Source organism: Agelaius tricolor, unplaced genomic scaffold, assembly GCF_023055355.1.
Source record: "Agelaius tricolor isolate 1412-34295 unplaced genomic scaffold, bAgeTri1.0.p SCAF_8, whole genome shotgun sequence".
In the NCBI taxonomy this organism is placed as follows: Eukaryota; Metazoa; Chordata; class Aves; order Passeriformes; family Icteridae; genus Agelaius; species Agelaius tricolor.
In genome coordinates this window covers 1,418,482-1,432,051 of record NW_027269268.1, presented here as the reverse complement: position 1 = coordinate 1,432,051, position 13,570 = coordinate 1,418,482, and the positions used below count along the sequence as shown (strand labels likewise).

The 13,570-nt window shown below is 45.2% G+C and overlaps 1 protein-coding gene across 1 annotated transcript in view; it reads right to left on the bottom strand.

The window, feature by feature from the left end:
• Positions 1-8,608, bottom strand: part of ARSJ (arylsulfatase family member J) — a 33,958-nt gene extending 25,350 nt beyond the window's left edge. Inside the window, exon 1 of the mRNA XM_071431180.1 lies at positions 7,920-8,608. Within this exon, the coding sequence (XP_071287281.1) occupies positions 7,920-8,287 (368 nt within the window). The 5' untranslated portion in view covers positions 8,288-8,608. The remainder of the gene's footprint in view (positions 1-7,919) is intronic.
• Between the last annotated feature and the right edge of the window lie 4,962 nt (positions 8,609-13,570).

Genomic DNA, 13,570 nt, shown 5'->3' with positions numbered 1-13,570 from the left:
TTGACAAAATTTATTACATTCAGAGAGGTACAATTTGTGAGGCAACAGTGGGTCTATTAGAGTATATTTAGTCTAAAGATACTACACTGCTTCCCCCTATCCTGAGACTAATTTTCTCCTTTCCCTTCAGCTTCCCATTTTCCTCAAATTATAGTGTTTCTTCAAATTTGTAATTTTCTGCCTCTCCAACACAGAAGGGAACTCATTTCTCATGAGAGCTTATTATCACAGAGATCGCATCTAAAGCAGTACCTTGGTACCCAGTTGTGTTCTATAAATGCTAAGAAAAATTACATAATGGGAGAAAAATCTCTTTCAGGGAAGGAATGCTTTAAAACTCATAAATGGAGATAAAAGTAGACTGAATCAGAAAATGGACGCAAGAGATTTGGCTAGAAAACAGCTAATAATCTGATAAGAGGATGCACTGGAATTAAAATCTATCCCAAAAAGCTGAATTAATATTTCAATTAAAAAAGGAAAAAAAAAAATTAAAAGCCAAAGTAATTTAGTTTGAATTCTGCACTCACAATCAGAGTGCCATGACAGTGAGAAAGCTGCTATGGCACAAACATCCTCACTAACCACGTGTTTAAGTGTAAGGAAAATAAGGACTAGGTTTGGTTTCCAGATGTGAGATTTCTGCCCCAAGGTTGAAAATAAAGGCTCTGGGGCCATAACATACTTATGATATTAATAATGGCTACTTCAATGCTTGTTATCTAATATCTGCAGAGATGCATTTGAGAAGATAATTTTGTGTTTGAAGCAGATTAAAATCTGCCTAATTATCCCAGATTTGTTTTCCAACTTCAGCAACATTGTGTCCCTCCAACCTCGAGCTTGATAATGTGTTGCTAACAGCCTGAATTAATAAGCAGGTGATAGCTGACACCACCAATTAATGTATTACAACTGCAGTTGAACTAGGATGATGAAACATACTGAACTGCTTTCTTATTATAAACCAATAAAGTTCCCCTTTTAGAATCCTGCAATTTCATCACAGGCCATGGAGCTATTTTAGTCAATGCTAAAAACACCTTTTGTATTATGAATCCTTTGCATTTGTTACCCATGAGGATTGTCTTAGGTTTTCTCTGAACTCTTGCTATTGCATTCCAGCCTCCCAATTTACACGTACAGAGAGAAGCTGAGGTCAGCAGCCAGGTCTTCTGATTTTTAAGTGAGAAAACCAATAAATTGGGTAGCTTTGATGAAATGCTTACTGATACAGAGAAAGCTAACACATCCTACACAAGATCACTCGCACAGGCCCAATCTTCTTTGCCTTGTGCTATTTATATTAATTGAAAAATGGCTGGTGAATTACCTCCTTCATTCTGGAACAGACATTCCAGAATGGACCAAACTCAGCACAGAAAATCTGACTGTGAATCAATACAAAGCCAAGCAAAAAATATGGGGGGAATAGGAAATATCAAAGATTGACTTTAAACCCAAAGTGCAACAAAAATTCAAACCCTGAACTAAGATACACACAATTGTCAAGACAAAGCCCTGGGTGTGGTATTACCACCCACAAAAGTGTCACAGAGACAGAAAGAATGTGGACAGATCCTTCCCTTCTTCTGACATTCAGCTCACAAATCTGGAAAATCTTTCTATGAAATGTAAAGTGTCTTAAAGAAAACATTAATTTAATTTGTCCCATTTCATTTGGTCTAAATCCTTTGACAGGAAAGCAGACCTCATATTTTAATTTCCAGTTTTATTTTCAGCCACCCATCTCAGGTTCCCATCTTGATTCACTTGAAGGAAGAGTAACAGTGAAAAGGGAGAACTGCACAGGAGACCATGGCCACAGCTCATTCAGCTTCTTGTCACAGGCAGTACATGCCAAAGCATGTATCAGGAACAATGCTAAAAGGGCTAAATTCCTTAATTACTTTAAGCTTAACTTTTCCATGGAATTGAATTTCTCTTTTACAGTTGGAACACCCAACAAACCAAACCGCAGGATAAAAGCCTATAACAAGCTCTTTGGAGTACTGATAATTTACAATTACAGATTTTCTAAATTTATTTCCAACTCTATTTCTTTAGCCTACTGTACTTCGGAAAAGTACATAACTTGGAAAATGAAAAACAAAAATCAATTTCCACTACATAGTTATAAATGTCAGGCAATGCTGTTTGCTCCATGCAACAGACTTTGCCTATCAAACAATATTCTTAGAGGCTGCCAGAAAGTGATGCAAGAAAAAGTTATCACAACCTGTCCTACACTTTGCTACTTCCTGCATGTGCCACTTTTTATCTTGATTGCTTGCATGTAGTTTCCCTTCCTGCCCTGTTCTCCACATGCTCCTCTGTGCAGTCAATTAATAATTACGATGATATAGACAGACCTCTTGTAGCTTAATACCCCAGAGCAGCTCAGTACCTGGATCTAATTTTCCATAGAACAGAGGAGAGCAAACAGAGGCAGAAGAAAAGAAAGAAAAATAAGTCCTTGCATTTAATTATTTACTTGTTCTCTGTGCGTGCTTCATATATATGTATGTATGGACAGTGTCATGCTAAGCGAAAGACATAAGAACATGGAAAAAGATACCTCAACATCTTTGGCAGCCGTCCCACAAATGGTCCTGAAAGAAGTCAGCAGAAATAAACAGTGACATAATCCAAGAGTTATGAGGCCTAGGGGGAAAAAATCTTGAAAATTTCCAGAGAAAACTAGGATAAAGAAAACAGGAATTTCTAGGAGAAAACTGAAATTCAACTTTCACACAGCATTTTCTCTCAGAGTGAACACTGAAATAGTTTCTGGCATTTAGTAGTGTTTTATTCACACCATGCCTCAGAAGGCCTTCTGTATTAATCTGTACTTCAAATGAAGCACAGATGAATCCAAGCTGGAAGAGACCCCATCCAACTCTTTTCCCCAAGACAGACTCAGCTATGTTATGTCATTCCTGACATATCCTTCCTAATGACTGCCGCTGGAGAAACCCAGCAATTTCTCAAAGCCAGCTATTCCAGGGTTTCACAATCTCTATGTTGCAGGTTCTCCCTCTGATCTGACCTGAAGCTTTCCTGCTCCAGAAAGCCCCTCATTTCTTGTACCATCCAGCATGACACTGAACACACACAATGCCCCTTCTCTACAAAGCTCTTAAAACACCAGAGGCCTACCACATCCCTTCCCATTTTTCTCTTCTTCTGACTAAACAGCTCCATTTCCTCTGATCCTTCCCCCTGAGTTATCTCCCTGAGATATCAGATCACCCTTCTCTGGACACTCTCCAATGATACAGACATTGCTCTTGGGGAATGATGCCCAAGTTTGGGCAAAAGTGCTCCAGCCATGGAGAAGGGTTCCTCACAGACCCACCAGGCCCCACATTCTCACAAACTCATGTGATGTTCACCTTTTTTGTAACAGCATGACATTGCTGACCTCACACCTAGTGCATGATGCACTGTAATTCCAGATACTTTTCTAAAGGAATACTGTTGATCACCAATCTCAGCCTGTTAAATTTCTTCCTGCTTCAGGAATTCAGCAGAGTATCTTCTATTTATCACTGCTGGCTTTAATTTTGTTTTATTTCAGATTATGTCTCTAATTTGTCAAGATGATTTTCAGTATCACTACAGTCCCTTAATGCTGGCAGGCCCTCCTCTCTCACCAGCCCATTTAATCAGAACATTTTATTTCATCATCTCAGTTCTTAATGGAAACACTGATCAGAATGAAGCTCAGGAGCACTGACTGCCAAGTCCCTTTACCCCAGAGCAGATAAAGTATCAGGTCACCTTTTGCTTCTTCAGGCTGATATTCTGCAGCCCTGATGTTTTGTTTCTAATGGAGTGTTAGATATGCTTCCCAGTACCCTGTCAAGGCTCCAGGACCCTTCACTGCACTCAGAGCACAGCAGGTAATTCCCAGTCCCACACTGCTGTACTGGCTCCTTCCCAGAGCAGCACCCTGCTGGAACTGCAGCCTGGGCCAGGATACACCCAAGAGCAGGGAGAGAGGAGGATGACCAACAACTCACACCCACAGAATAAAGGATTTCTGCTTGCCTTGAATCAGCTACACTGCCTGCAACTCAAAGTACTGAGCCCACTCCTGTTTGCCAAAATAAGTCTTAGTTTGCTCAAACATTGTCATTTTTAATGCTGAACTAGGTATCACTACACAGGGATGCCTAGAGCCATATGCCTAACACACATAGCTATATATATATGCTTATAAATGTGTGACATTTCTGAATTAGATAAGAGATATAATTACTTCTATTACAATAACACTCAGATTATGCTTACTGATTACACACTCTATTTCTGTCTGCTTTGAATGAGCAAATTCTCAATATTCCATTTTATCCCAGGGAAAAAAAAAGGATTTATTTCCCCAGACTTTCAGCATTTCCCACCATCTTCCATCTCTGCATTCCATCTACAGTGCAAAGCTCATTCCAGAGATTAGTGCAGGGCTTCCATGACTACGAAAAGGATTTCAGATTCTCACTGATCTGTAACCCCAGCTGTGCCTCAGATTCTATAAAGAGAGATCCCTATTCCTGAATAGATGAGGAACCTTCGTGTGCCCCAGATGGATTCCAGTGCACACCATGTTCCCCAGGCTACAAGTCTGATGGTCAGCAGAAAACCAGGAGCCTAGAGGGGGAAGCAGGTATCTAAACAATGCCAAAAGCATTTACAGCATATTATGTCTAGATTCCTCCTTATCAGTCAGTATTAATTGTCAGATTCCTTTGCTAAATTAGATATTGTTCCAGCAAATACCCCTGCATTGCATAATGCCTGCTGCACAGAACTGGGACAGCTACCCCAAGACATGCTTCTCTAAGCTTATAGGCTTTCAGCCAGGTACCCCATTCTGCTCAAATTATTTAGGTTTTGAGGTATGCCTGATACTTTCAAGAAGGAAACAACCACAAAAAATACTGTACCACACAAAACAACTCATCTGGAGACAATTTATGTCACTCACAGCCAAGCCCATCAACAACCACAGGTTTAGTCCAGCTGTAGGAGGTGGGAGAGGCCAGGCAGTGTCCCAGAGCTGCCCAGGGCAGAGCACACCCTGTCACCCAGGTCCCTGCTGCCACACCAGCTGTGCAGCTGCTGTGCAGAGCTGCTCCTTCACCTCCCCTCACAGCCCCTGCACATCACACTGGCCCTCAGCCCACTGCTCACGCCCTTCTTCATTCCTGAGGCTCAGCTCAGCTGCAACCCCCCACACACACCCAGAAGTACAGCCCAAAATAATAAGCTGTGGAAGCCAGCCCTACTAATGGCCTAAAAGCAATAGTTTTGGATGGAGTGAATGGGGAAAGTGACAATACTGTGGGAAAGCAAGGAATGAAAGCAGCCAAAGGCTCACACACAGGGTGTGAGAAAGCTGATAGGGACTCAGAAGTGGTCAGGATGACAAACTCACCAGCTGCTACACTGTGGTACAGCACAGGGGGAAAAAAATAATTCTGCCTCTTCCTTCTAACAGGTCATCTCCAGCCTCCTGCCCTGTACTAGCTCACATACAGGACAGCCACCATAAGAAGGGTCTTTTTACTAACACAGGCCACAGAGGGGCTGTCTGGAGACCTGTGAAGAACTTGGGCTGTTCAAAGTCTTCTCCACAATTTAACTTCCACTTGGCAACCTGAGTCAATCATGACTCTGATTTACACAAGTCCCTCTGGATTTGACTGAGCCAACAGGCTATGTTTGGAACATGCTCTAGTTCAAGATGTCCATGTCCATGGCAGGGGCCTGGACTTTTAAAGGTCCCTTCCAACCTTAACTATTCTTTGGTACTTTGTTAAGCACTGGATGTGTATTGGGAGGCATGGAGCATCCAGGTGATCCTCCAGAAGATGAGCAGGTCTTTAGCCTGGAACTAACACATTTAACAACTCAAGAAATACCAGCACTTGTCCTGGATTAGGAGTGCCCAAATCCTGGCATTTTAATTAAGACACCTCTTCTAAGAGGGCATTACAAGCAGTCATCAAAGCATTTACCTTCAGCAAGAATGGAAACCGTATTCTCTGAACCTGCCCTGTGAGTACTCTATCCAGCCTATCAACCCCTCACCAATCCCTTCCTGATTCCTCCCTCATGAGAAACAGTTCTCTCTCTACAGCTCCTTTTTTCCCTAACATAGAACAAGATCAAAAAAAATACTATAAGGGCTTCAGACCAGCAGACTAAGAAAATAAAGACAAAGTATAAGCAAATTTCTTTTTTCCTGTAAAAGTTTCCAAAACCAAAGCAGGCAGATTTACAGAACCATTTCCACCTGGCAAGCCAATGAAAAGAGGAGGGCTCCTCAGAACATGCCTACCTTTTACTGTATTTAAAGAAGGATGAAAATAGTTAAACTGAGTAACAGTTATCCTTAACTTGTACTTTTCTCACGTTTAGACAATCTCTGCAGCCTCCAAGAGCCAGAGCAGCACCCTGGTTCCACTGGAACTCTGTCATCCCATTCCTGCAGCTGCTGCATGAGTCATTGCTGTGCGGCATGACACTGCCTTTGTGAAGCACTGCTTCCCAAGCCATCATGCTCAGAAAGCTGGCTGCCTACGTGCTGCTGGCAGAGCTCCTGGCCTCCAAGTGCTGCGTGCCTCTAAAGACAGCCGAGGTGCACTGATCGCTGCCCTGGCACCCGTTTCCCTTGAGAGCTGCTGCTTTAGCGGCCTCAGGGCAACTCTGTTCTTGTGAATGAGTGAGGAGGTGCCTGGAAATAACTTCTGAGACACAGTCTGCACAAAGAAGTAAAAAAAAAAAAACCAAACAAAGACCTGTGTGGAATTCTTGCTCTAGCTAATGAGTCAGCTCTTCATGCAAATCTCCCTGGTCCAGCAAGGCTGGGAAATAGACCGAGACTGGGAATTATCTCCAGCTCTACCATATGGAGATGCGAGACACCAGGCCAGTTGCTTGTTATATTTAACATGTGTTTCTTTTACCAGCAGTGCCTTGTTCCTGTTTATACTTCGGGAAAGGAGAAAATAAACTTTTTTTCCTCTCATTTTGTTTTGCTCTTTTAGGAGTTCCCTGTTCCTGTCAAAGGGAGTTAAGCTAAACAGAGACAAGGAAGTTCTGTTCCAGAGTAAATGCGTCCACACTTGGAGATTTAAAAATTGTTCCTACAGTTCAAATGCATAAACTCCCCCCCTTAATTCTCATTAACCTTCTGACGTAAGAAGGCCCTGAGTTTGGGTAATTATTTTGTTAGCAGACCACAGTATAACACAACTTTAAGGCAAAGCACATGACACCCACCCAGAGCTCTCACCAGTTAGGAGAGGCACCTATTTTAGTGGCTTAGGAGTAAAGTTTGTAATTGTCTGCAAAGTGACGAGAGCCATGCTGCAGCTATGAGGGTGCTGAGAGAACCTGAACTCCCCATGCCCCACATGTCCCCATGTGACACACTGGGACACCAGCTCACAAATGCAGGATAACCCTTGGAGAGAGCCCACATCAAGACAATGCCAGTGAGACCTGTGACCCAGCTGCAATGAACACAGGAGGAGAAAACGAAAGGCTGGCATTTCCTCCTCCTCTGAGTGCCCTGGAAATCACATAGCAAAGCGGAGCTGCTCGCTCCCAGCAATAGCAACGTTACTTGACAACCAGCACGTCTGTCAGTGATGCTGTAAGCACCAACGTGCTCCAGCACTCTGCAGGGCAGCTCGCAGTGCTGAACCCTCCTGCCTCACACGGTGACAGCTCCATCTCGCTGTTTCAAACCTATCACAAGTCCATTCCATTCAAGGTTTTAAGGGAACCACAGAGGCACCTTTTGCCCTTAGGATAACCCACACGTGAACCTGCCAGGTTCACCCCTGCTCTTTCCAACAGGGACAGCGTTTAGGCTGGAGAGGTGAATGATGAAGCAGTAGCAAACTTACTTTCCAGTGATCAATTGGCTTCTGGACGGTGTACACATGGGCTGGACATAGTAGTTCTCCAGCTTGACCCCTTCGGCAGCCAGCTTGTCCAGCGTGGGCGTCCGGATCTCGGACCCGTGGTAGCCCACGTCCCTGAAGCCCTGATCGTCGGCCAGGATGAAGATGATGTGCGGCTGCGAGCGGGGGGCGCCCGCCGCGGGCTCCTCTCCCAGCAGGTTCCCCGGCGCCTCCCCGGCACCTCCCCGGCGGCTGCCCCAGGCCAGGTAGCCGCAGGTGAGGAGGCTGAGCAGGGACAGCCCGGCCAGCACCGCCGCCACCATCCTCCCCGGGCTGGGGCGGCGCGGCCAGCGGCGCCCACCGCGGGCCATCCACCGCGGCGGGAGGGCAGAAAAACAGGAACGAAAAGGAAATAAATCAACAAAAACCCAACAAAGCCAGGCGGCCTCGGGACGGGCGGCGCCCGTCAGGGCTCTCTCCGGGCGAGGGACATCGCAGCCACCCCAACTTCGGCAACTTCAGCCGCTGGAGCCGGTGCCGGAGCCGGGCGGGTGGGCAGGGCCCTGCCGGGGGTCACAGCACCCTCGGCCCGCCCCCGGCCCCGCGCCGGGGCGCCGCTGCCAGCCCGTCCCGGGGCCGCTGCCCATGGCGGGGCGAGCCGGGGCGCCCCGGGACGGGACGGGGCCGGGACAGGCCGGGACGTGCCGCCCCCCGCCCGCCTCCGCCGGCGCTGCCGGGCCGGGCCGCTCCCTCCCCGCTCCCTCCGCCCACCCTCGCCACCGCCCCCGGTGGCTCCCGGTGCTCGGACCCGCCGGAGGACAGGGGCACCACGGCCCGGCAGAGCCCGCAGCCCCGCTCCTCCCTGCCCGGCCCCTCCACAAGCCCGGCTCCGGCACCGGCCCGACCCGTCCGCAACTCTTTTCTTCCTTTCCCTCTCCTCCCCTCCCTCGCCCGCCCCCCGCATCCCAGAGGAAAAGCCCCCACCCTGTTCAGCCGCCAGCCCCGGCCTCCCCCCCCACAGCGAGGTGGTCCTGCTCCTTCCGCCCCCTCGAAATATTGATTGTTTTAAGTGTTTCTGACTTGGCCACAAACATCTGGAAGGTATGAACGTACCGGATTTGTTTCCAGCCACAAAACAGCCCCAAATCCCAAACCCTCCAATTCTGGCGAGGCTGTGGCAAACGCCAGGAATGCGCCTTTGCAGAATACAATCACTTTTAAGAATTTGGCTTAATGTACGAATGTGCTGCAGTTGCAAAATACAACTTCGCCCTGTCCTGGAAGACACCGAGTCAAGCAGAAACTGATATTCACACACGATTAGGCTGAAGTAAATCTGCAGGTCTGACCTGTGTAACATGAGTCAGCACGAACGACTTTTAGTCACACCAGGTTTTATAAAGCATTAACTCTTAAACAGGAACTTGGACCAAGCCCTCTAGTTCCTGCACCTCTGTGCTAAGCTAAAGCTGGTCCCTGCCAAGGGACTTTCTATATCCCTCTGGGATCCCTCCCGGATTAAAAATAAAGTAGGGCTGTCTTGAGAGAACTTTAATTTGGGTTGAATCTAACTGATTCGGTTCACATCAGGTTGTACAAAACTGTCCCCACTCTAAAATTTCCATTGAAAAAGACCCATTCAGAAATAACTAACTGTTATGCTGAAGTTTTCAATGGTACAGCAGGAAAACATGGAAGTAAAAGCAGATTTAGGGATTTCAGTGTGCTAAGTAAAGGCTTGTTCACGCTGAAAAGTGATACAATAAAGTAACAACTGCACCGTAAAACCTGCAGAGTTTAACTTCTGAGGTAGAACATCTTCTGAAATCACAGCACATTAACACAAGAGCTTAAAAAAAAAAAAAAAAAAAAAACCAACCCAAAATCTTAAGAAACTGTGACATTTTCATCTACTGTCCCTGCCCATGGCAGGGGGGGGTGGAATTAGAGGTTCCTTCCAACCCAAACCATTCTATGATTCCTTGAAGTTACACTTCCTTTAAAAGAATTTTCTAATTCTATTCCAATTTTTACTCCTGCCTTTTCCCCACACTTACAAGACCAAAAGAATGTATGTAGACACTAAATCCATAAATGGTCAAGTGCAAATCAGATTAGTGATGCCATTTTGCCTTTAACACAAACAAGATATGATGATTCCCTTTTAATATAAGCTGTAGTAGCACCATGGACCCAGGCAAACATCAGAATCAGAACATCATAAGTATCTGATCAAATCTATACATACATATTTTCTAGCAGTAAAGTAGGAAAACTATATTATCAAGAAGATGCCATAGAACAGTCTAAGAAGACAGGAGGAGAGCAGAGCCTGTGACTTTCCAGTGCCCCATTAACCATACCAATCCCTGTTAGTCCCACCCAGCTGCAAATGAAAATATTCCAGGGCAATCTCTGCCAGACATCTATAAACTTGACCTTCTCTCTTTTTAGGCCTGACAAAGCTTCCTCTTTTTTTCTGTTTTTTCCTCCCACTTTTGCAAAAACAAAAGTAGGCTTATGTCAGCAAAATACTCAGGTGACCTTCAAGCAGAGAGGCCTTAGAAGATAATGTGCTACTAATATTCTACTTCAGGAAATATTTGTAGATGCTCAGAAATTGTAGCCAAGGTTTATAGAGCCCATTCAGGATGCTCAGTGAAAGGAACAGAAGAGTTGTGAAAGCAGAAGGAAGTATTTTTTCCCTGAGGTGAAAGAAATCCTGAACATCCATAGGTATTTGAACTTGAGTGCAGTGAAAACATTAATTCAAACATACACTAGTTAAAACTGAATTTAGCACACCATTAGGAAAGAATATATTTTTAGTCCTTGCTATGCAGTCTCTTGTGTGTATTGAGGCCATCAAATTAAATTTGTGCAGAGAGGACGGCTGCAGTTGGAGGCTCATCTGCAGTTACCTGCAGCCTGGGTGGGGGCTCTTACAGCTGCCCTTTGCTGGTTCTTTTGGGTCAGGCTGCCACTGACCTGCTCTTCCCAAGGCAGATGTGTATGACACACAAAGATATCCCAAAAAAAACACGTGTTCTGTCTCCTTTCTCTGCCCTGACTGCCCTTTGTGCCAGCTGCCTCCCAAAGGTGACAGCCCTGTGGTGCAGGAGACTGGAGAGAGCTCCAGCATGAAGGCTGGACATGCAAACTCCCATTCCTTGTGCCAGCACTCTTCCTGAGAGAGAGAGCTTCACTCCAAGTTACAGAGAAACACGAACAATACTGGTAAGTGAGGTCTTGGGAAGACAGTTTTTAGAAAAAAAAAATAGATTCAAGTGCTAAGGCTCCTACAGTAGCTGTTTTTCTAACCCTTAGGTCAGTCTTGAAAAGGTAATTCTTCCTAGCTGGACAAAGGTAATTCTTCCTAGCTGGAGCTTACATGTTTCTCTTACCTGTGACTCACAGCTGTCAGTAACAAGGAAGGATGCAATTTGGGATGTGCAATTCAGTGCTCTTCCTAATCATGCCTGAGGCCAGGAAACTTTGCCTGAAGAACAGCTTTTGAACTGCTATTTTTAGCTGAATTGCTGCAACTAGAGAAAGAATGAAGCAGGCTTTGGCCTACACACAGAGTCAATATTCTACATATTTCCAAGAACAGTAATTTCTGTGCATTTCCTTTCACCTTGCTCATTTCTGCACACCCCTGTCCTGAGCATACCTTCCTCACAGAGGAAGGAAAGGCAGGACATCCCTGCACTCTGCTGTCCAGGTGGGTGCTGTGCTTTTGCCAGGCACTCATTACTGAAAACAGCAAACTACAACATGAATAGAAGTCTGGTGAGTCACAAGCTTGACATCATTCCCTTTGCCTCCTTTGGTGGACCCTGGTAATTAATTTTCAAATGTGCTGCTTGGGAATGCTCAGATTCCACCCATGGCTTAGTCCCTGCTGCATGATGACATAAACAGAGCTTTGCTCTTAGCTTATTCTATATTTAACACAGACTTTCCTCAGCTCCCCACCGTATGTCGTAGGCAAAGGTCCAGATTCTGATCTCAGCTGCCTGCACTGATGTAAATGTGCACTCACTCAACTGATGCCAGTAAAGTCACTCTGGAAATCTGGGATGTGACCTTAGATATCCCTCTTGTGTCAGTCCCTGCAATCATTGAAACAACACAACTTGGGAGCTGATGCTGGCCTTCCTGGAGGCGTCTCCCATTTCCCAGTTGCATAAGGTTTATGGTCCCAAGTGAAACAGAACCAAGTCTTTAAACTCCTGCAGTCCTACTGAAATGGCTGCTTCTGGAAACAGCAACTGCTGTGCTTCTGTAGGAAAAGGGGACATTTTGGTAGCAGGTGCCAGGAGAAGTCACAGAATCACAGAATGGTTGGTTTGAAAGGGACCTTAAAGACCATCCAGTTCCATTCCTGTGCCATGGGCAGGGACACCTCCCACTGGACCAGATCTCTGAGCACAGGTCACAGTTCTCTGGCTGTCAGAGCAAGGGGTGTGGACACTTTTCTGGCTTTACTGAGTCTCTGAAGAGCCAAATAATTCAAGAGGTTACAGCACACATTCAGAGGCTGCCACAGCCATCAGCACGTAAGTGCTTTGAAGCTTTGGCATGTTGGCTGAATCTCTTTCTCAGCTACAGTCTCCAGCACGGTTTCCTTGCCACTAACAGTACAGAGGGAACAGCCTCATCTGTTCCTACAGTGTGGGGTTTTACACAAAGGTCACCTGTCCTGTTTAAAACTTGCACTCTTGGTTAAAACTGCACTCTAGTGCACTTAAAAAGGCCAGAGAAAGAGAAGTGAGGCAAGGCATGAGCTTATAATGAATGCAATTGCAACATAAATCTAAGAAGTTCAAACAGGATGGAAGATTTATTCTCTTTTCAAAATTACTGAAGTTTTACAAAGGAAGAAAACCCTTTTTCTCTTTCCAGAACAAAACTTTCCTAGTTTAGGAAGGATACACAACAGACTGCTGCAAGTGTTCTACCAACTGCCTGGCATTCACACAACAGGCCATTTTTATCCCATGCAACAATAAAGCTGAAAATATAGACAGGTCAAAAGGGTACAACTACAGCAAAAATATAATTCTAAGTATTTCTTTTGGTCTTGGGAAGGATTTGATTTCAAGGTTACGGGTGCACAACTGAAAAAACGCCGTACCTTTCCAATGCAAGCTTTAAGGGAGAGGGATGATTTAAACCAGGAATGGTGCTTGTCCTTAGAAGGAAGAATGCTAATGAAGTGTTTGTAAGGCTCAGGATGTTTTAAATAGCTGTTAAATACTAGAAATGGCATTTAGATGATTCACTGCTACACACCAAATAAAAGCCTTCGTGCATACAGAACTCTACAGATTGCAATATCAGAGATTACTCTGGTAATAACACCTAATTTCACCTTATCACGATTCACGTAAAAAACCCCAACAAAACAAAACACACAGTAAAAAACCCAAAACAACTCAGAAAACCCAACAATCGCGACCCCAAAACACCCACTCATTACCTCCACAAAAACCAAAACAAACCAACCCAAACCCACCCCAACACCTCAATTCTTCACCTTTACCTGGGCCATTTCGTTCAGCTTGTTCCTAGTTCAGAATTATTAACTGCTAGAATGTCATTGCTGCAGAGAAGTGTTAGGTCATGGATCATAAATGTCATCTGTGTGG